A 23,568-nucleotide genomic window follows, 5' to 3' on the forward strand; every position below is an offset into this window, starting at 1 on the left:
ATCTCGGTGTGTATGTGCGTGTGTGTGAGGTGCTGCTTTATCCCTTTCCTTTTGTGATTTAGGGTGAGTAACTTATAATAGCCTAAACCAATCCTTCAAAGTTATTATCTTTAGTTACAGTTATCACTGATAACCCTAATACATTGGCTGGCTTTGTCCAATCTTTTAAATTGCAGTTAATAGTTTTTGAAATAAATTTATACTTAAGGTTTGAGGTGGGCAGTGCTTGGTTCCTTTTCTGGTCGCCTTTCTCCAGACATATGGAAGGATTTTTTGGTGTACTACCTTTTCCTTGTTCAGGAGGTCTCCTTCGTCTTTGGTCTCACCTTCTGACTATGGGTGGTACTGCAGTCTTTGGTTTTGAGTAGTTTTACACAAAGCATCAATAGATGCTAGCAAATTTGTGCCTGCTAAGCCAACTGTAGATCAGTTAGTGAACGTCCTTAGCAAGGCAAGTGTGTGGCTTATATAGGTCTCTCTTTCTCTTCCTCCTGTCCTTGGTGTCCTTCAGCAAGGTTGGACTAATGGCAGCCTCGTACACTCTCTAACACAGATGAATATTTCACCTTTTCATTCCAGCACAGTTGCCCTTTGGAGTAAAAGGATTGCTTTGCCCTATGTTGTGGCTACACACTATAAGCTATAGGTTCTGGCTATGGGCAGCCAAATTATGGATAGGTCAAGCTGTAGAGTAGTGAGAGAAGAGCAATTAGTTAGGGTGTTACAGGGGTTTTTGTAGGGAGTCAGGGTTGTGTCATTGGCTTCTTGGGTGCACTTAAGTCCATCCTCTTAGTTGAACACTGTTGCAAAGTTCTGTCCATCAGTGTTTCTTATCCTGAATTCATGGTCCTTTGTTCAGAACTTGAGTCAATTTCGTTCCTTAGAGAGAGATGCACCTGTTACATGGTCTGGAATCGATCATCTGATCAGATAAGGCTGCAGATGCTGCATTCCAAAGGGATGCCCGGTCAGGCAAACAGGCTTTTAGTTGGCGAGAAGAGTGTCTAATCCACTAACATCTGTGTTTGGTGTACTTCCAGTTGAGCTTAAAGTGGAGAAGGGCAAACAAACTGTAATTGCCTTTACTTTGCTTTTGGCACGTAGACGTGTTCAATTGGAAGAATGCTAACTTACCTCTTAAGTCGGTGGGTAAACTGATGTTATATATTATCTAAAATTGGAACAAATCAAATTCACACTTAGGGAATCTGTACAAACCTTTTTCAAAACTTGGCAGGATCTAATCAATAACACTTTAGGATAAGCATTTAAACTTGAACTGGATTCTGTCACCTTTATTTATTTTGATTTAATTTATTTACATATTTTACTATTAAAGTATTACTCTGCTGGCCTAGCTCTCTTTCTCATGGGTGGGGGTTGATTGGTTTCAAACCTAGTTGTGTTAAACTTGACTTGCTTTGTATGGAGTGTTTTTTTTAAAAAAAGTGTCTGAGAACAGTTTTCTAGGACTCTGGTTTCAAGTCGGTAAAATGAATAATGCCAGTCTGTCCTACAAATGTGTGACATGTGATGGACACCACCTTTTAAATACTTAACATACTGTGGTTACTTCTTTCACAATTTAGTCCATTGAGATTATAGTAGGCAAAGTACTAACATCTCTTTCTTATAGTAAACATTGCTTTTATGCCAGAGAACTTTTTAACACTGAGAATGAAGGCCGGATTCTGAGTTTTGGCAAGAAAGTGCCAATCCTGGCAGCATCAAGTGCAAAATGAAATCCAGCCCAAGACTCGGTTCCAGTCTATCGCAAGACATGCATGCAGTATGTGTGAGCACACACAAACCCCACACTCTTGTACAATTATGAATTTCCAGTTAACCCAACCAGTGTATTTGAGGGTGTGAATTCTAAATCTATGTAGACACACTCCACTCAGATGACTGTGTGGGATTCAGGCACTGAATTCTGCTTGCACCTGGTAGCAGCATAAACTGTTGTGCCATAGCGCTGCAATAGAACTGATGTTCCTTTTTGATATTTAAGGTAGGTTATAGGTGACCTTGATGCTTGTAGGTCTCCTCCTTTTTATAGGTAACTTAATTGGTAATTGGAGGCTTACATGCTGACAGTTGTAGTCAGTAACTGATATTTTGGCTGATTCTGTCAGACCTATGACAATTGCCACCTTCCCCAACACATACCAACTAACTTTTTGAAGGTTTCTGAAATCTGTTTCACTGAGAGACTCAAGTCCTGTCTTAACCCAGAGATCTATAAAACATTTCTCTGACTCTTGTGTGCATACTCTCTCTGTCTCATCAGTTCCTTGATTTTTAATAGTTTGTTTCCTTTGCATCTATGCAATTATATCGCCGTTCTTGCTTATCACTCACTGTAACTTACTACAGTCGATCAATTTATAAGTGAGCGAATACATTGACTACTTTGATACTTTTTATGCAAATGTTTGTTTCTAAATTTAGAATACAAAGCTAATTTTCTTTTGAAATTGTAATTTCCTTCTGCATAATTATACATGTACAGCTATCTGGTTGCTTGTTATTAGTATAAATAAATGTCCTGTGAGTTTAATCAGACTTTTTTGTCTCCTTTTTTGCCCTATTAAGGGTGTTCATTGTTTTTAAAAATAGAAAGACAAGGTGTGACTGTAAACGTTAAAGAAAAATTTAAAGGATAAATTAGGCTAGGGTTCCCAGAACTGCAGTAGCTAGAGGTTTTTGTTCCAACTGAACTCTTAATTAAAAGCTAGTTCTTGCTGTAAAAAGTTTACTTTAATTGGTCTGTATGCCCTGGTCCTTTGTTCACAATTAGCAAAATTATTAAATTCAATGTCCACAAGGATGCAAAATCTACAATAAAAATCGTAGCGCAGTTATTGCTTTTGGAGCACAGGTGTGTCTTCTGCCATTGCCAGAAAACAAAGGTATCATTAGAGCAAGTGATGTGTGGCTGTAGTATGTGTTCATTAAGTATCTGCTTAATTGTAGCATTTTTAAATATAAACTGAGGAATTCAAATGAGTTAAATTATTCCCAAGTAAATGTGTTTGTTGTGGCTTTTACCCCCCTCTAAATTAAATGTTGATCTAACTGGCAATATATCTTCTCTTTATATTCTTAGGTACATCTCCTTAGAGAGAGAGAGAGAGAGAACCTGTTGGTACAGTTCATGTTTTGTGTTTACAGTGTCACAAAAATGAGACATGAACAGATAAAGGTTTGGGGCAGCCACCCATATAATATGGTATCCCGGCTGCAAAAGTCCTTTATCAGAAAAACAGCACTGAAGTGCATACAACGGAGTCCAGAACAAGACAAAGGGAAAAGGGGCAGGCTTTTAAAGTTTAAGACAGGAAGTGAGGTCATAAGGATCGGGCATGTGTCCTTCATTCATTGGATCGAGCCCGGACGTGACGTCAGAGGGGCCGGAGCTGGTAAGGTCTAGTTTCATTGGCTCGGTCCCAGAAGTGACGTCAAGAGAGCCAGGTGGAATCTCCCGGGAATGGTCTATAGGAAAGGGAGAAAAAGAGTCAGTGCACTATGCCACATCCTGGCATGCCGCAGAACTGCCTTCACTCAAGCCCTTTAGCTGCCTCCCATGCGCACGTGTGTGACAACACACCTAATCACCTAGGATTTGTAACAGTATAGAAATAATTTTTGCCATATCTAATGTTATGCTTTGGTTCATTCTTTTCCAAGGCCTCTTCCTACTAGTTTTAATTTTGTTTAACACAAAGGTAGAATTTCAAAAATAGCATGCTATTGTAGTGTTAAAAATATCTGTTCATTGACTGTGCATCCACAGCAATTTTAATGTCCGATGAATGTGTGTAATGGAGTACTTGTATTTCATTTGACCACCATGGACCTGTGTACTTTTCAAAACGTAGCGAGGGGAATATCGTAATAATATTTGAAGAGTTAAAGTAGGTTCTGTGTAGTAATGTGTGTTAAGAATCATTTCTGTACTTTTTTTAGTAACTTTTGTGGAGTTAGTATACCGTCATTTGCCTGAGACACTTGCTTTGTTAATTTGATGTTGTTTTTTTAACGTCTGCCCAAGTGTCTTGCAGTTGCAGGAGCCAATAGCATAACAGCCCTAGCATGAAACAAAAGCCTTGAAACTTACTGAATGTTTTCTTTTTGAAGAAGAAATATGTTTCACAATATATTTCTTGTGTGTTTTGGAAAGAAATTTACACAAACTAAATGAAACTGGAAGTCTTACTGTAGAGGAGCTAGTTCATTCACTGGGACAGTGTGGATGAAGTGTTGTGTGTTTTTTTTTTTTGTTTTTTTTTTTTAAATACCAGAAAGTGCCTGAGGTAGAAAATAGCCAACTGTCTGGAAATGTGTGTCAAGCCGCATCTCTCTATCATTCTAAATAACTGAAATAAGTGTATAAATTCAATCCAAGATATGATGAAAAATTTTATGTCTCAGTTCTCTTTCAACCCCTTCATAAATTCAAAGAAATTTCAAGATATAGTGATTACTGTGCTATTGACATTCAATCTAAGCACTAAAGTATATAACACTGCAACAATGTGTTTAGGAGATTCATTGCAATTCAAGTTAGATCTTGCTACAGTAACATCTTGTAATGACTAACTAGCCAAGTAATTGCACTGCAACTATACAAAGTCAATAATCCAATGTTTGTTTTTTTTTTTTTTTAAGTTTGTTTGGTTCATACTGCGAAGATATTATCTTCTGTTTAATTGTTTAGGAAATTCTCCAACAAACTAAATGTTCGGTGATTGAAAGCTTGTCAGTAATTTGCATGGCATAGTGTGCCTATGTTTTACACCAGTAATAATAGCAAGACTCCCTCACTGTAGCAAAGGCTTTTTTATTGGTGGCCATTGTTGAACATTTCCCACATGTGCACAGCTGGTTTCCGTGAGCCTTACAGCACCTACAGGCTATAAGTATTCCTCATTCTGTGTCTCTGTTTAAACACCTCTTTGTTCTCTGTCCTCAGTCTGTTGCAGCAACTCCTCACCAGTGTATTCTGGCTTATAAAGGTAAGGCTGACTGTTACTTTAGCATCGGAACATATAACTGAGAACTGCTTAGGAAAAACAATTACCCAGTAAAAAGTATAGCTGAACTTGCAGAATGCTATCGAATCATTTTGTTTATATTTTAAAAGGAAGATTTTCTATTTAACACTGGGGTTGAAAGAGAATTGTCCTGGTATAGTGATAACAGAATCAACTGCACTCTGTGTCAGTAAAAACCATTTTGGATGCAATTAATATGTGTACAATCTTGGAGATGAGCGATTCCTCATGATACCACGCTGTTCAACTCTTATACTGTCTATAGGGTTATTGTTACATGTACAGTATAATGAAGTTCTTACTAATTAGCTAATCATCATGCAACCTGTTACTCTCCATCACCATAAGGCAGTATTAACAACATTACTTTGAAACTGTCTTACCTTAAAAGTCTCAGCAATGTTTACAATAGTTCCTTTCCACTTTAATAGTTTTCTTTCATTTGGCTTAAGGCTTACAAGTCTAATACTGTCACACTCTTTAATGTGACACTCTTCTAACTGCCCATGAGCCTCTTTACACCCTATGCTGAAAAAATTCTCAAATTTTATTTATTTATTCTTAAACTCTCTTCTACTTGCATTTTACCAAAAGATGAAGGGCTTAAATGGTGAATAAAGTACAAATATAGCTAAATATACCTTTTTATATGTCCTTAAGGAGACATAATAAGGAGATTTCAAATTTGCCAGTTGCATAAAACTATTGGTAAAGTACTGGTTCGAGCATTGTTAGCTTAATAAAAGTTGTAACAATATTTCAAGGAAAGAGACCTTATGTCAGAAGCTGGGTACCCTCATGTCCCCTACTTCCATTTCATGGCAATTTTGCAAAATCGTTTGGTTTTGGGTGGTAATTACATTACTTTGGTTCATAATACATTTTTTCTTAACACTATGTTTAAAGTTGCAGCTTCTACTATTATGCATTTTTAAAAATCTTAAGCTATTTTGTGGTCCCCAGTTAAATAGAGCTAAACTAATTTTGAGGTTACTGGGGATGGTATTTAAATATTTGAGCAAGGTGGTGTTATGCACACTTCTGAAGTGAACTTGTCTTTAAGAAAAAAAATAAAAAATACACATTGTTTCAGTAAGCCAGTTCATAATTGTATTAAGTACTCCCATGACAGTATTTTAATATGCAGTTTCCTTACCAAACCGGAGACTTAACCGTATAAATGAGTATACTTAAAGTTAGTAAGGGAAGTCTTGAAGTGGTTAAAGTTGTAGCAATGGACTGAAACTGAATGAACTGTGATAACTGAGGATTGCAATAACGGTGGACTTGCCTTATAGTGGGAAAGCAGTCAGTTTAATTTTGCATTAAGTAATCTGGTGCAAATATTTTCCAGTGGTCTCTTGTAGGCAAGATTTGATCTGAAAATAAGGCATCCAAACAGTGAAATCTTTGTTGTTTTGATAAAGTAATCTTTAATCTGGTGTTCCATTCAACATGGTCCCAGTAAAGGTGAGTAATAGATTTATTGTAATCCTGTGGCTGTCTGTGATAGGTGATTGAAATTTTGAAGTCCAGTTTGATTTAAGTGGAATGTATGGCAAAAATGTTGCAACCCAAGGCTTATTTCTAAAACTATCTGGCCAAGAGTATATTCTCAGTCTAGAAGTTAAAAGGGATATATATGGACTACAGTTTTTGAACCAGAATAGATTATGTAAAATACAGGATACTCTAATTATTTGCATTGTTGGTTTCAGCAAAGAGGACAATGAAAAATGTCATTTTGAAGCTTCTGAAGAAATGTCTAAAGTGGAGGATTTGAAGGTAAGAAGTTTGCTCTTGCAGGATGTTCTACGAAATATTATTAGCATAGAAGTTTTTTTTTTTTTTTTTTAAACTTTGGGATAAGGGTGGAGGTAGCACGTTTTTACATTTTGTCTTTGTATTTAGAATGTTTATAGTATGGTGTTGTACTAATAGTCTTGTGGTCTTGGTATAGTGTACTACTGTCAGTAGTCTTTGGGAGAACAGTTAGGAAGAATCGTGTTGTACTGTGTATAACAACCATGAATTTGACAATTGCAGCAATGTGGTGGTGCTATATGAGGTTTGCCTTGTTGAACATGTCTAGTTTTGAAACTGGTATGAACTAAAGATTAAATTAAAAGATTTTTTTTTTCTGTTGCCTCATTTTCTGAGGTGTTTATTGAATTCAAAGTGTGTCAAACTTGCTGAATTTGTTAAGTCTATCTTATTCTGGTTAACAAGTACAATTGTGGCTCTGTTTTAATGGCTTCATATTTTTCTTAAGTTGTGAAAATCAGTTTTTATATTCTGAGATGGATGGTGGGGGCGAAGCTCCTAAAGAGCATTCTCATTTGGGCATTGTATATAATCGAATAGGGCTTAAATTGGTAACATTAGGCTATTTACCTTAAGGAATGTTGCCGTACAATTTTATAATGAATCTATTCTTAAAGACAAAACAAAGTACTCTGTGTATCTACGTTATGGAAAAGTCAACAGGGTCGATTTTAATTTTCCATTTTTATTTAAGGAATTACACATTTCACCATAGTGGTTATTTATCATGTTTTTTAAAGAGACTTTTTAAAATAAGGTTTGTCTTTAGTGAGCAGTGATCAAACTACAAGAAGTAGAAATTCAAGGCAGTGTTCAGACTGATGCAAATTGATTTAAGCATGAAAAGCTATATTTGAGAATAGGCTATACTGTATGCACACTGTAGTGCTGACATACTTCCAGTGAAATTTCAAGCAGCTCAGTCACTTCTGTTGTCCATACAGCAGTTGTGATTTTTGTTTAGTGGCGAGAATGTCTGAGAGAGAGCCTAAATTTCAGCATACACAACTGCACAGCTAAACATTTGTTTACCTTCCAGTAAGCAGAACTAGGTACTTAGTTTTCATATATTCAGTGCGGAAGCCCAATCTGAATGGATTGTCGCTATCCAGAGAGACAGCTTTATGGTTAGTCCCCATATCAGAGTTTGTAGCCAGCATTTTAAAAAGGATTTTTCTGAGACTGGGTGGTTACTGTTGAATAAAGGAGTGGTTCCTGCATTGTTTAAGTGAAATGATTTCTCCATTTCACTTGTATAACGGGGGTTTGAGAGAGGAGAAAGTGGCCAACGAAGGTCGACATATCGGATGAGCATGGCAAAATCCTTGAGGACCACAAATATGCTTTTGGCTCCAGATTCAGCAGTTGCTAACCTAGCGCTTGATGAAAACATCTCTTAGAGAGGAGAAGCTCCTACTGAGGAAACAAACTGAGACCCTTACAATGAAGCAGCGGTTTGGCATTCACCATTTTGCTAGCTCAGAGAGAGACCTTTGCTTTTTTACAAGGTAAAATGTCCAGCAGACTTGTGTATTGTAGCATCAATGCCGAACACCGCAATGGATGGATTCTCTGCCCTTTACATAGGTCTTTGAGGTGGCTTACTATATTTAAAAGGTCTCTTTAGAGTTGCTGTTTTTATGGGTGCTCCTGCTATAGATCATGTAATGCCATCTCATTCTTTTGGTGACTCAACCCTGCCTGATAAAATTTATCCAGCACCTTGCATAGTCTTGACTCTTCCCAGTAGCCACTTCCAACTCTTTGCATTGGCGCACAATCTTGTTGAAATGGAGGGGTGGTCTTCTCTGCTGCTTCAGTCGTGCAGCCGGTGACAAGAACACACCAGTAGGGTTTGGGAGCTATGTGTTGTCAAATGGGACAGCAAGAATGTTGCATGATGCACTGGCAGGTGGCACAACCGGCAAGTTAAGTGCTGTTCTATGTAGCATTGTGTTCAGTGCTTGTCAGCTGTAGGCAAGCAGGCAAACTTTATTGTGTGGAGATACAGATGTTCCAGTCTCTTTGCTGTTTTCCTTTACTGAACTAGCACTGCAAAATGCCAGGCCTGGATCTTAGCTTAGAGACTCTCCTTTCACCGCTGCTTCACCATGCGTCTACAATCTACCTTGTCCTTTGCCTGCACATTTTTACCATTGGCTTTGCTTGTTACTGCTGACTTGGGGTCAGTGGCAACTCCAATCTGTGACACTTTCTTCTAGCTGCATGAGCCTGAAGCTCCATCAGTGTCCGTACACCTGGGCTAATGAACTTTAGCAGATGGAGAAGTGGTGGTGGAGATGCAGAGGTGCCAGTTTCTCAGTTGTCTCCATCCCTGTACTGCTGCTGCAAATGGCACTCCAGATTATGGATCTGAGCCACGAGATTCCCCAGAACCTCCTCTGAAGAGTCAAGCAGGTTCGTTTTAGGTCTCCGAAGTACTGTTGATGGAATGCAAGTCCTCTCCATGTCCCGCTTCTATCACCAATGTAACATTGGCGCCAAGCATCACAATAGATGGATTCTCTACTCTTTACATGACAATTTGAGGTGGCTTGTAATCAATTGAGGACTGCTTCCACTTTTATAGGCGCACCTGCTATTGATGATGCAATACCAGTTCATTCTTTTGCTGAATAAAGATTAATGGCTAATTATTGAAATTTTTTTTTTTTTTTTTTAAATAAAGAAGCCTAATGTAATCAACTATTTTGTTTCATGCAGGTTTATGTTAGACGCAAGTTTTTTAAAATGTCTGGATGTTGCCTTCATAATTATGGATACAGTTTGAAACATACATTATAGTTTGAAGCCCTTCTCGTTTTTAGCTCCTGACATTTGGCAAAGTGTATGAATAATGCGACTTGTGTCATTTACCATAATTATGGGTGTTTCTTGAAGCGATCGGGTGAAAAATGCCATAGCTAGTCTGTTTTGATTTCAACGCCAGAAGTGCAGCAGCTGGCTGACGCAGAATCCCAAAGAGTGTGCATATAGCCTTTTGGGTGTTGGTAAAGGTGGTGTTCCTAAGTGATCTGGTCTCAGGCTGAAACTCTGATACCAATGATTCAGATAAAAATGTAGCTAACATGTTAGCTAATCCATATCGTGTCATAGACTATGGTGGGTGGATTAGCAGCTGCCCTAAAACAAGAAATGGACCTGCACCAAAGCAAGTATAAAGATGAAAAGTCGTATATTACATATTGCTTTCCATAGTACAAGCGAAGGGTGATTTTTTTTATATGAAGATTTGAACTCCATGTTACAAAAATGACATAGCAGACCTAGAAAAAATAGAGTTACAGAAATAATGGGAAGATTATGGTAAATGAGCTATAAGGAGAAAGTCAACACCCTTAACCTTAACCTCAGGCAAACATTATCATTATAGATGTGCTTTAAGTTATGAAGGGAACTAGGGTAAATTCTAGAGAGTTTACTTTAAAATTAGTTATTCAGCAAGAACTTGAGAGAGAGCTTAGTTAAAGGTAACTTTTGTACAAACGGAAAGGGATTAATACCTAAAATGCCATGCAGTATAATATCTATATGTGGCAGACATTCAACGGTCTATATTTTGATTACGCGTCTTTGTTAAATTGTATAATGGTCTTTGTTTTTTCCTTCTGTGCACTTAAATGAAATCTGGGGGTACAGAACTGGAGCATTGTGCTGGCAACCTGAAATCTTTTTAGCTGGTGTGGAATAATTTAAAAACAAAGCTACAGTATATCTTAAATGCCACAAAGTAAGGAGACCAGAGTTCACATCCCAGGGTCCAACTTGTGTGGTTGTCTATGTAGGGATTATTTTGGGTGCTCTGATTTCCTCCAACAGTCTGAAAACATTCAGGTTAGTTGAATTGGTGACCCTAAATTGACCCTAGTGGATGAATGTGTGTGTGTGTGTCTAGTGGGTGGTTGTCAGTGTGTTCACCCTGTCCAGAGATTGATACTGTCTTATACATCCAAATTGCTGGGTTAGGCTTTAGGCCCGCAAAACCCTGCTCAGAATTAAGTGAAATTAAAATTGTCCTCTTGCAAATCTAAATTAGATTACATAGATTTGAAAATATTGAATTCTTTTGATTATTTAAAATGGTTGAAAAGGTTCAAATGCAATTTTGTAATGTCTTTTTAGATTACTGATGGGCCATCAAAGATTTATTTTCCTTACAAAGTTTTGAAATCTCTTGATCCAGATATTTATCGCAACATTGAGTTTGATGTTTGGCATGACAGCAGGAAAGGTAAGTTTTACGTCTGATTTTAATAATTCTAGCAGGCATTATTTAACAATTTACTGTTAAGTTGGAAATTCTGTCATGTCTGCTTGTTAAATTCAAATATTTCAGTCAGATTGGACAATGAAATATATTGATGTGCCTTGTAGTAGTTTTTAAGACCCACATAGCACATTTATAAAAATACAAAAAGCTGGTTTCTGATACATGCTGAAAGCAGATGTAGCCTTTTAACTAAAGGTGCACTACCAAAACCTACTAGATGTTAATGGTGGAACCATGAAATGGGAATAGTTTACACTACTGGGTTTTTAATCTGTGGAGTATGAATGAAAAGTTTTGAATATGTGATATTTTCTGATGAGGTCTAAGTGTTGATGCCTTTTGATAATTTAGCAGTACCTGTATTAAAAACACAATCTTCAAATATTCAAGCTTTATTAATTACAGAGCGGCAAAACTTAATGCAAGTGTTAATTTTATCATTTGAATGGAATTAGGATAACCAACCAACAGATGTTATTGGTAATGTTTGTAATGAGTGGTTTTATTGTATTTTGAAGCCTTTCAGATAGAACTGGTATTTTATGTTTGTAAATTCTTCACCTATGATAATCATTCCACATAAAATGGTACTACTGGAAAAATCTCTGTGGATTCAAAACTGTTTTGATTTGTAAATTATCCCTAATTTGAAGTTTGTTTCTGCTGCCTATCATATTCTGTGGCTTCCGAGACTTTATTGAACAATTGAAGTTGTTCCTGGTAATGTTTTGTGAAAACAAAATTGGCTAATTTGACTACTCCATTTAGTGCTGGTTTTCCTTAGTATTAAAGAGAGATACTCGTACATGCATTCAGGAATGTGATCTGCTGTTCAGAGAATTAAGATTTTAATCAAGAATTGTCTATTTATTCCAGAGAGGATACATTTGAATTAATGATAATGATTTAGTTACAATCACAACTTGTAGCCCCTTAAGTTGGAATCGATCATATGTTTTTAGCATAAGAGAACCCGAATTCACATTTATAATCTTTTTTAAAAAATCTAACTTTTATTTCTTCCAGCAGATAATCAGTGATTTTTTTTTTTCATACAGTATTTCATACAGAATTTCATCACAGATCACTTTTAACAAATGGACAAAAATACTAACAGGTTTACAACAACATGGTTTTTGCAAATTGATGCACTTATACATTTATATAATATATAAATGATTAAAAAATAGCTAAAAAAAAAGTCCAAGGCAAGTATATACCTAGGATGACTGCTGCCTGGAAAGTAACGCCATTTGTGTAAATATTTAAAAATGTTGTCAATGTAGCATTCTCAAAGAACAAAGCTTTATTCTTTTCAAAAGTGGCTCAGATAGGTTTAGGTTAGAGTAAATTTAAAATGTTTGACCTTCCCATTGTAGCATACTGATTTGTCTTATTGCTCAAATTTTTCAAGTTTAGTGGGGTCATCCAGAGTACTATTACTCGAGGGAATAGAAAACTTGTTAGCCTATTGCTTCTTCAGATCAAGTTCACATATTAACCTGTGATCTGTGAGATGCTAGACACTGAAATTTATGCTAACTTGCGTTTTACACCTGAGCAAGGGTATTTAGTCAATGTTAAAACCTTGGAATACAACTTATGTAGTGATTCTTTATTTCTGTAATGTAATACGGCAGCTTCAAACACAAGTGCTTTGCCATATGTTTACTAATTGTAAAGTTGGACTCGATGTTGCGATTACTACCATAGAGGAACACGACGAATGAGAGAATTATCTCTGAATTGTGGGTTAGTTGCAACAAAAACTAAGTTGGAAAAGTATGACACTTTTTTTTTTTTTTTGTGTGTGGAATAGAAGGCTGAATTATCACTAATGACTCCTACAGTGGGCTTTATGAAAGGCAATCTGTTACACTTTCAGAATTTTTTTTGACCAACATTGTCTTTAAAAATAGTTGCTCCAAGAAATGGTTTAGGCATTTTAAGAGCATAGCCCAAACACCAGTAAGTATAATTTTCAGAGTACTAGTGATGTATCTAGTCATGAGCATACACCTGCTTGCGACTCCACAAATTAATATTAACTGAGATGATGGACATCTCAAAGTGCATTTGATAGTAGGATTCTATACTTGCCTTTAGTAATTTTCATTTGTGAAATGCTTGCTCACAACTGTATGTGCTATGGAAAAAATGATGCCATGTGCTGACTTCCAAAGCCTTGGAGAGAAATATTCGGTCTATGGAAATTTATGGAAGTTTATTTGTAGGTTCAGTATTACTTCCAGTTATGAGAATTTTGGAACATTAACCACCAAAGGAGGAAAAAAAAGTCTGAAGTCCTGAAAGAGATTCAAATTCATTACAAAGGATAATGACAAGCCAAGTTGCATATCTGGCAAAATCATCTCTTCATTCTGATCACTTTACAGTTAAAATTGGGAAGATGAACAGATGTTGGCTATTACAACTGACTCCTTGTGAAATTTTGAACAATGGGAGGAAAAAAGTGTAATTGTAACAAAAATGAAATGTGCTCACGTGGAGAACTGTAACAATTTTAGTCTTCTGACTTGGCAATAAAGCATTTGAAAAACACACATGTTGCCCAAAGGCATTATTGGAATACCACAGTTGTTAAATGCATTTTAGAACTCTTCTGATCAAATGCATAGGTTGAAGTACAGGAATAATGGGTTTTCTGCTCTCAGATCCAACAATTCTCCATTTTAGACATTCCTCTTTCACATTGTAAACCACACCTTTTCCTTTGGGTTTGTGTACAAATCCAAAGTCGCACCTTCAGGTGTTCCACTGCCATCCAGTTCCATCTTTGATATGTTGAACCATGTGCAAACTGAAATTCTTTATAAACGTGCATGTAACACAGGCAGGCCAGCAGTTTAAAACATAAATGTACTTCTACATGGCTGTAGCTATTCGCATTGCAAAAGCTTGTGGCTTTTCTCCCCCCACCCAAGCAAAGCACCTGAAATGAGCCAGTTTATTGCCCTGTCTATCTGAAGCCTGAAGTCTTTTACTATACTGGTTCATATTAACTTTTTTAGGTGAGGATTCCTGTTTATACAAAAATGAATGGCAATTATAAAATTTTCTATTTGTAATTGCCCTGTGATGGGTTGATTTATGGGCTATTGCTACACACTTTCTGCTGACTGGTTAAAATTGGGTATTACCTGGCATAGGAATGTAGAATCCAATCAAGAAATTGGACAGAATCCTTTTCTCTGTGTTCAGCTGTGAAATTGTGCTACTTTTACGTGTGTGTGTGTGTGTGTGTGTGTATGAGTGAGAGATGAACGTTTCTCTTGGATACTTATATTTTATTATTGGTTGTATGAGCGCTAGCATTTCGCGTTCCTGCTTTTCTTGGGGTTCATTTTTGTTTGTAGTATATAGACTTTGGAAAATAAAGAATAGGCATTATCTATGTAAAAGAGAGTCTTAGAGCTGACATTGACATCCCTAAACATATTGACTTGTGTTTTGATCAACATCAAACTTCTGTAGTGCTCCAAAAATCTATGCCATTCAGTTTACTAATTTAATTCATTTTGACTTTTTTTTTTTTTGTATCCACATGGTTAAAGTCTACACGTAAAAATAACCTGTATAAATTACACAATGAAAGTGAGCTCCGAAGTTGAACTACAGGGATTCAGGGCTATAATTGTGCTATGTGGAGTACCAGGTTAAAACGGTTAATTATAAAATGTAGTATTATTTATTATTATTTATACTAGCCAACCCATGGCGTACCATACGCTGCATAATCAGGCCGTTTTTTTAATGATTTTTAAGCACAGGGATAAAATTAACATTTGAAAAATTGGTAATGTAATAAATCAGCAAGAAAAGCAACATTGTAACAATGCATGGAACGAACCAACATACAATCGTCCGTGACTGAAAACTGGCAATCCGTCCTCGCGCCTTCTCCTGCCAGACGGAGGGATGGGGGTGCATGGCGCGGAGTCTGGAACTGGAGGAGAGGAGGACGACGTCCATTCATCTCCGTCCGTCATGCTAGTCTGCTGATTTCTTGTTCAGTATGCACTGCCCGCTCATGTTCCCACCTCCAACTCGTCACTTGAGTCATCGTCTTTTTCTATATATAATCCACCAAGACACCCGACCACGGTAGTAGCGAGGTGGGAGGGGGGTGTGTACAAAGGGTTGGGACGCTACCAGTGGGAGTGTATGAGTCGCACTAAGTGGGAATTCCACAGTTTGCAGCTCGAATGGGGTTCAATGGCTTACCCACGCCGGGTAGACACAAACTCAACGTCATTCATAATTTATTGAATGCTAAACACTTGTGGAAAGACACGGTTGTCTAAAACGGGTTGGTGTGAGAATACAACAGTAAGCGAATGAAAAGATGGAACTCTGGAGAGAGCAAAATACACTACAATAGTGAACCTGCGGCATAACGAACGCGGCATAATTATTGATGGTTGAACACTTCTGGAAAGACACAGTTGTCTAAAAAGGGAGGGTTTGAGGATAGAACAGAAAGTGAATGAAAAGATGGAACTCTAGACTTTTCATTGCTCTGTGCGGTTTTGGCTGCCTTTTTATATATAATCCACCAAGACACCTGACCACGGTAGTAGCGAGATGGGAGGGGGATGTGAACAAAGTGCAGGAGCCTCTAAGAAGACGCATGTTTGTCGTGGATGTGAATTGCTGTATGTAGTGTGTAAAACAGTTTGCTATGGTGCACGCGGTCATGTGTCGTAACCGAAAACTTGGTGTTTAAAGACTGCTTACTTCATTGTGTTTTAACCTCAGTTGTAAAGGAATGTTTTAAGGACCCCACGGGATACCCCTTGGTTTTGGCTGCTTTTCTATATATTATCCACCAAGATACCCGACCACGGTAGGAGGGGGGTGTGCACAATGAGTGAGAGCATATGAGTCACACTTAGTGGGAATTCCACGGCTTGCAGCCCAAATGGGGTTCAACGGCTTACCCACGCCTCTCTGCGCTGGGTAGACACACAGTCAATCTCATGTATACTTATTTATTGAATGCTAAACACTTCTGGAAAGACACACAGATGTCTAAAACGGGTTGATGTGAGAATATAACAGTAAGTGAATGAAAAGATGGAACTCTGGAGAGCGCAAAATACAACACAATAGTGAAACTGCGGCATAACAAACTCCGCATAATTATTTATTGATGGTTGAACACTTCTGGAAAGACACAGTTGTCTAAAAAGGGAGGTTTTCAGGATACAACAGAAAGTGAATGAAAAGATGGAACTCTGGAGAAAGTAACATATAATTGTCCGAGAGTGAAGACGACGCATGTTTGTCGCGGATGCGAATTGCTGTATGTAGCGTGTAAAACAGTTTGGTATGGTGCATGCGGTCGTGCGTCGTAACTGAAAACTCGGTTTTTAAAGACTGCTTACTTCATTGTGTTTTAACCGCAGTTGTAAAGCATTGTTTTAAGGATCCCATGGGATACCCCTTGCAAACTGTTTTACACGCTGCATATGGCGACTAACCTCCGCGAGAAACATGCCTCTATGAACAGTCAAGGTGGCTCGGAGGTACATGAGGCCTCTACGACAGACGAATATAAATGACGCTGTTCTTTCTGTGTCGTCGAGCCCGAGTTGGTGGGCGTGGCTCTGCGAGGAGTTGTTGTATCCAATGGTCTTGGAGTTGGTGGGCGTGGCTCCTCCTTGCGTGCGCCATAGGTATCTTACTTGTCGGCAGCTTCGTGAATCCACGCCCCTTCCGGTGTGCTTTCCATGGGTGTCTTGCTTTAGTGAATTATATATATATATATTGTGAGCTGGAGGTCTGATCGCACCCCAAATAGAGACAAATGCCCCTGGGAAAACCACAAAGCCTGAAACACTGACTACCCTCACATTGCTCCTTATCCTTGCACTATAACGTGTAATACAAGCCTCGCGCGGTACTCCGCCGACTTAAAAGCCGTGCGCAGCGCCTGTCAGATTTGGAAAGGATTGCTTTTATCTCTCTCTCTGCTCCTAGCGGAAGTGTCATCTCTGACTTGTCATGGAGCATGTTTAAGCTCATGTGTTTGCAGTGTTTGAATAAAAATCCTTCTTGTTTCTACGACCTCCTGTGTCTCTGTGCAAATCTGTGACCCAAGCGTGACAAGTGGTACCAGGAGTGGTTGCACAGATGGATGCCGCCGAAGACTTATTTCAGAGGTCTTAAACTTATGCACTTAATGACTGGAAACTAAACATGGATGACCCAATCTGTGCGCAAATTCAAGATTTGATACATAAAGTGCACTGCTGGTTTGAAGGAGACGTGATGGAAACAGTTGTCGTGAATATATTACTGGCCGGCAGTTCTTAGAGATGAATTTCTATGTCATGATATTAAATCATTAATGATTATGTCGAGACGATTAGAGGGTTCACACTCCGATTGGAGAAAGAGCGGTGAATTTTGTGCTGCTTCGCAACCTGTGAACGAACGTGCAGGACCTGAAAATCGAATGGGGTCAGGTAGGACCCCGGGAAATCCAGTCCTAGATGAGACGCCTGTTTCTGGGGAGACAGCGGCAACAGCGGGCCGAGGAAACCATGGACACTACAGAGCACGTCGATGTGGACGTCGCAGAGGATATTTCGGAAGCGGAGCCGACCATAGATGTTTCCGGTGTGATCAACTCTATCTATCTAACTCGGCCATTTGGCAAAAGAATGTCACTTGTCTCCAGCTCATTCAATGGAGATTGGACTGGCCGAGGTTTGTTGCTCAACTATTACATATCCGGATGGAAAAGATGGCTTGTTGATCCCGGTGAAATTGGGGCAGAGAAATCTCAGCATTGTTAGACTCGGGAAGTGACCTTTGTATTGTGAGACGAGACTGTCTTAATGAACAATGCCTTAGAGACTGTGAGACTGTAAAAATACGCTGTGTACATGGTGATGTTAAAGATTATCAGACTTTACTTCTTCCTTTAACTTATAGGGTCGCCACTTTAAGGTTTGGTCTGCCATTTCAGACTCGTGCCCTTGGCCATTACTAATAGGACGGAGAAATGCCCTTTTTCCGAAACTGATTAATAAATGTAAGGGACCAGTAGTCCAGTCCACTAATGAACTTAGTGGGGGAGAAGAAGAAAACCAAGATGAACTGGTAGCGGCCGGGGAAAATCTAGAGCCCAACTTAGATATTGAACCCGATCTCTCCAGCGAGACGGAGGAGGTCACCCCCGACAATCTTCCAGAATGGGCTGGTCCTTCTACATCTTCCCAGATTGCAAACGCCTCCGAACACAAACCGGCGTTAACGAACAATCAGATTTTGTGCGTTTGCAGCATACTGATAGCTCATTAGAATATGCATTTAAACAGGCTCTCCCTGTTAATAACTCTTATTACCAAGAGCGTAATTCCGGGGGTGTGAAAACCCCACACTTTATAGAAAGGACGGTTGCCTTTTCAGAGTGATCTCAGATCATTTGGAGGGGGAATTTATTGAACAACTGGTGGTACCTGAAGCACATAGGGAAACTGTTTTGCATCTGGCACATTCACACATCTTGGGGGGGCACCTCGGTGCCGACAAAACTAGAGACCGGTTATCAAAACGATTTTATTGGCTTAATATGGGAAAAGATGTTGAACGTTTTGTACTTCATGTCCAGACTGCCAGATCGTCTCTGCTTATAAGCCTCCTCGGGCTCCCCTTTGTCCTATGCCCATATTGGAAGTTCCCTTTCAGCGTGTGGGATTAGATATTGTGAGACCATTACCTAAGACTAAGGATGGGTACCAATATTTGCTGGTGTTGGTTGATTATGCAACACGATATCCAGAAATGATTGTGCTGAAAAAGGCCAACTTTTCAACTGTAGCCAAAGCACTATGTGAAACTTTTACTCGTATTGGTATCCCTAGAGAAATCTTAACTGATCAAGGCACACCTTTCACTTCTCGTGATGAAACAATTGTGTGACAGCTTTGCTATTAAGAAATTGAGTACTACTGTTTACCATCCTCAAACGAATGGTTTAACCAAGCGATTTAACAAAACTTTGAAACAAATGATCAGATGAGTTGCTCATAATGATCCCACAACCTGGAACACTGTCCTACCTTTTGTTTTGTACGCGGTGCGAGAATCACCACAGGCGTCCACTGGCTTGAGTCCCTTGAGTTGTTATTGGCAGGCGGCGCGAGGCATCCTGGATGTGGTACGTGAGGAATGGATAGGAAGCGAGAGAGCAGCTCAAAGGTCGAAGCTTTGCAGATCGACTAATTTTGTTGCAAGACAGAATTTCTATGCTTTCCTCTATTGCTGTGGAACACCAACAACGAGAACAGGAAACTCAGAAGCGTCTTTACGATAGGCAGCAAGCTCCGTGAGTTCAAACCTGGCGATCGTGTTTTGGTACTGGTTCCCTCGGATCCACACAAATTCTTAGCTAAATGGCAGGGCCCCGCCATTATTGAGGAGCGTATGAGTCCAGTAAATTACAAGGTTAGAATACCAGGCCGGCGCAAACCATTCCAGATTTTACACATTAACCTCTTGAAGGAATGGCACGACCGACAAAAGGTTAACACTTCCTTGGCTGCTGTTTCTCAGACCGATGTTACCATTGGTAACGATCTTACTGACACGCAAAAGACAGAACTGTTATCTTTGATAGAACGGAACACTGATGTCTTTTCAGATTTACCAGGCAAGACTAACATTACAAAACATAAAATTACCACTGAACCTGATGTTCGCGTACAGATGCGGCCGTTCTGGATACCGGAAGCGCGAAATATTGTGTGAAGAGGTAAAAAGATGCTGACACTGGGTGTAATTCGTGAAAGTAGATGTGACTGGTGCAGCCCAGTCGTATTAGTCCCAAAGCAAGACGGTTCGGTTCTGTATCGATTTCAGACGCTTGAATAAGGTCTCTAAATTGATGCTTATCCCATGCCCCGTGTCGATGAACTGTTGGAAAAACTGGGTCAGGCGAGCTATATCTCCACGCTAGATCTCACGAAAGGCTATTGGCAGGTGCCTTTAGAGGCTAGCAGTTGTGAGAAAACGGCATTTGCGACTCCTGACGGACTCTATGAATTTACAAGACTCCGTTTGGTCTTCACGGGCACCTCTAACTTTTCAGCGCATGATGGATCAGATCCTCGTCCTCACTCTGAATATGCTGGGGCATATCTTGACGATGTCGTGATTTTTAGCAATGATTGGAAAACACACTTAGAGCGGCTTCAAGCCGTTCTTGAAAGCTTGAAACAGGCTGGCCTTACTGCTAACCCTAAGAAATGTAAACTAGGCATGTCCGAGACTCATTACTTAGGCTATTCTATGGGCAAGGGTTTACTTAGGCCACAATTAAGGAAAATAGAAGAAATGCTTGCTTATCCGAGACCTGGACACAGAAACAAGTGCGCTTTCTGGGGCTGCTGGTTACTACAGAAAATTCATTCCAAATTTTGCACATAGAGCTGCTCCTCTTACAGAACTTACTAGAGGCAAGAAAAACCGACCTATCTTGTGGACAGAAAATTGAGAACGTTCTTTCAGCGATTTAAAAAAAGCATTGTCTTCTTACCCGGTTCTAAGGAACCCGGATTTCACAAAAGATTTTATCTTGCAAACAGACGCAAGTGCATTTGGTGTGGGCGCAGTCCTGTCACAAATTTTTGATGGAGAAGAACATCCAATCACATATTTGAGTAGGAAATTATTACCTAGGGAGCATAATTATTCTACAATTGAGAAAGAATGCTTGGCAATTAGGTGGGCTGTGGAAGCACTTTGATATTACTTGTGGGGACGAAACTTCACTTTGGTAACTGATCATGCTCCACTCCAGTGGTTGTACCGACAGAAAGATACAAACTCTCGTCTAATGAGATGGTTTCTGGGTTTACAACCTTACAGTTTCACAGTAAAGCACCGACCAGGTTCTGAACACGTCGACGCAGATGTATTATCACGACTACATGAACTTGGTATAGAGTCTCGCTTGATTCACACGAATGTGAATAAAGCTGAGGGGGAGGGTGTGAGCTGGAGGGCTGATCACACCCCAAATAGAGACAAACGCCCCTGGGGAAAACCACAAAGCCTGAAACACTGACTACCCTCACATTGCACCTTATCCTTGCACCATAACGTGTAATACAAGCCTTGCGCGGTACTCCGCCGACTTAAAGCCTTGCAGCGCCTGTCAGATTTGGAATTGATTGTTTGCTTTTATCTCTCTCTCTCTGCTCCTAGCGGAACTGTCATCTCTGACTTGTCATGGAGCACGTTTAAGCTCATGTGTTTGCAGTGTTTGAATAAAAATCCTTCTTGTTTCTACGACCTCCTGTGTCTCTGTGCAAATCTGTGACCCAAGCGTGGCATATTGAGATAGAGATAGGGATAGATATATAGATAGTGCTTTTCCCATGCTCCAAACACTTCAGAGTTTAAGATGGAACGGCAGGGTATACAGTATATAGCATTGTACAAACCAGGTAAATAAAGAAGATTTAGACAGTAAATTCAGAGAAAAGGCGTAACAGACAACATAATTGGTGGTATAGCACACACACATGTTACATGAGCATCTTGACAGAGAGGTAAACTGAATGAAGGGTAATAGTCAATCAGAGCTAAAAGCTTTCCTGAACAGATGAGTTTTGAGTTGTTTTTTAAAAGAATTCATGGAGTCAAGTGACCCGATTAATTTCGGTAGGTCATTCCAGAGTCTGGGCGCTATACAGCCGAAGGCCCTGTCGCCCATGGAGTGTAGATTAGTGTGGGGCACAAGAAGATTGCCAGAATCGGAGGACCTTAGTGGGCGGACAGGCACATAGTGATGGAGAATATCACTGATGTAGTTTGGCGCAAGGTCGTTTTAAGGCGTTCACGATCCTAAACCCTCCCCTTCTGACACTGCTGTTTTCACATAGACGCACTATAGCTCTACTCTCTACTTGTGATTTTACGATGTAGGAAGTAAGTAAATAAACCAAGGTAAATAACATTTGATCTGGCTCTTATATACAAAGTTCAGCAACGGCAGCTTCCACCTGCAGCTATAGACTCTTCCACGCTAGTGTTTAGACCTGGACGGTGCATGCGCCTCAAAAAAAAGTTTACCTGAATTCTCGTAGGAACGTGAATGTGACTGAGAGAATAAAAACAAAGGTAACCTTTACAAGTATTGTACATTTATACCGGCTGTTACAGACTGAAATCAAATGTATGTTTTTATTCTAAAATAAAGTAGATAGATACTTTATTAATCCCAAGGGGAAATTCACATACTCCAACAGCAGCATACTGATAAAGAGCAATATTAAATTAAAGAGTGATAACAATGAAGGTATAACAGACAGACAATTTTGTATAATATTAACACTTACACCCCCGGGTGGAATTGAAGAGTCGCATAGTGTGGGGGAGGAATGAGTCTGTCACTGAAGCTGCTCCTCTGTCTGGAGATGATCCTGTTCAGTGGATGCAGTGGATTTTCCATTATTGACAGGAGCCTGCTCAGTGCCTGTCGCTCTGCCATGGATGTCAAACTGTCCAGCTCCATGCCTACAATAAAGCCTGCCTTCTTCACCAGTTTGTCCAGGCGTGAGGTGTCCCTCTTCTTTATGCTGCTTCCCCAGCACACCACCGCGTAGAAGAGGGCGCTTGCCACAATCGTCTGATAGAACATCTGCAGCATCTTATTGCAGATGTTGAAGGACACCAGCCTTCTAAGGAAGTATAGTCGGCTTTGTCCTTTCTTACACAGAGCATCAGTATTAGCAGTCCAGTCCAATTTATCATCCAGCTGTACTCCCAGGTATTTATATGTCTGCACACATTCACCTCTGATGATCACCGGGTCCATGAGGGGCCTGGGCCTCCTAAAATCCACCACCAGCTCCTTGGTTTTGCTGGTGTTCAGTTGTAGGTGGTTTGAGTCGCACCATTTAACAAAGTCCTTGATTAGTTTCCTATACTTCTCCTCCTGCCCACAACTGATGCAGCCCACGATCCATGCTACCAGGTATGAATCTACTTTACTCCCATCTGTCAGCTTGTCCCTAAGAAGCAGAGGTTGGATGGTGTTGAAGGCGCAGTAGTAAGAATAAGAGCAGTTCAAAACTTCACAAGTCCGTTTTTAGAAGTGATTACCAGTCAACAGTTGATACCATTGCGCCACCGAAGCGGTCGTCGTAAATGCGTGTCAATGTCTCACCCTAACACGGGTTCTTTTTCTGCAGTTGTATTCTTGAATAGAAGCGCACTTGTTCTGTTTGTACCTTTGTGAAAGTGTTTGATATTTTGAAATCAGGCTTAACACATTATACACTTCATGTCTACATTTTGTCAGTTATTACTAAAACATGAAAAACGTTTGTTTTAACTATGTGTTTACTGTACACAGAT

General features: G+C 39.5%; 1 protein-coding gene across 3 annotated transcripts in view; it reads left to right on the plus strand.

The window, feature by feature from the left end:
- The window catches only part of alg13 (ALG13 UDP-N-acetylglucosaminyltransferase subunit), a 137,759-nt gene that overhangs the window by 34,751 nt on the left and 79,440 nt on the right, over window positions 1–23,568 (plus strand). For all 3 annotated transcript variants that reach the window (XM_039766547.1, XM_039766549.1, XM_039766548.1), the window contains exons 8-9: window positions 6,776–6,842; window positions 11,025–11,133. In XM_039766547.1, coding sequence (XP_039622481.1) covers window positions 6,776–6,842; window positions 11,025–11,133 — 176 coding nt within the window. The remainder of the gene's footprint in view (window positions 1–6,775; window positions 6,843–11,024; window positions 11,134–23,568) is intronic.

This window comes from Polypterus senegalus, chromosome 10 (genome assembly GCF_016835505.1).
Source record: "Polypterus senegalus isolate Bchr_013 chromosome 10, ASM1683550v1, whole genome shotgun sequence".
In the NCBI taxonomy this organism is placed as follows: domain Eukaryota; kingdom Metazoa; phylum Chordata; class Cladistia; order Polypteriformes; family Polypteridae; genus Polypterus; species Polypterus senegalus.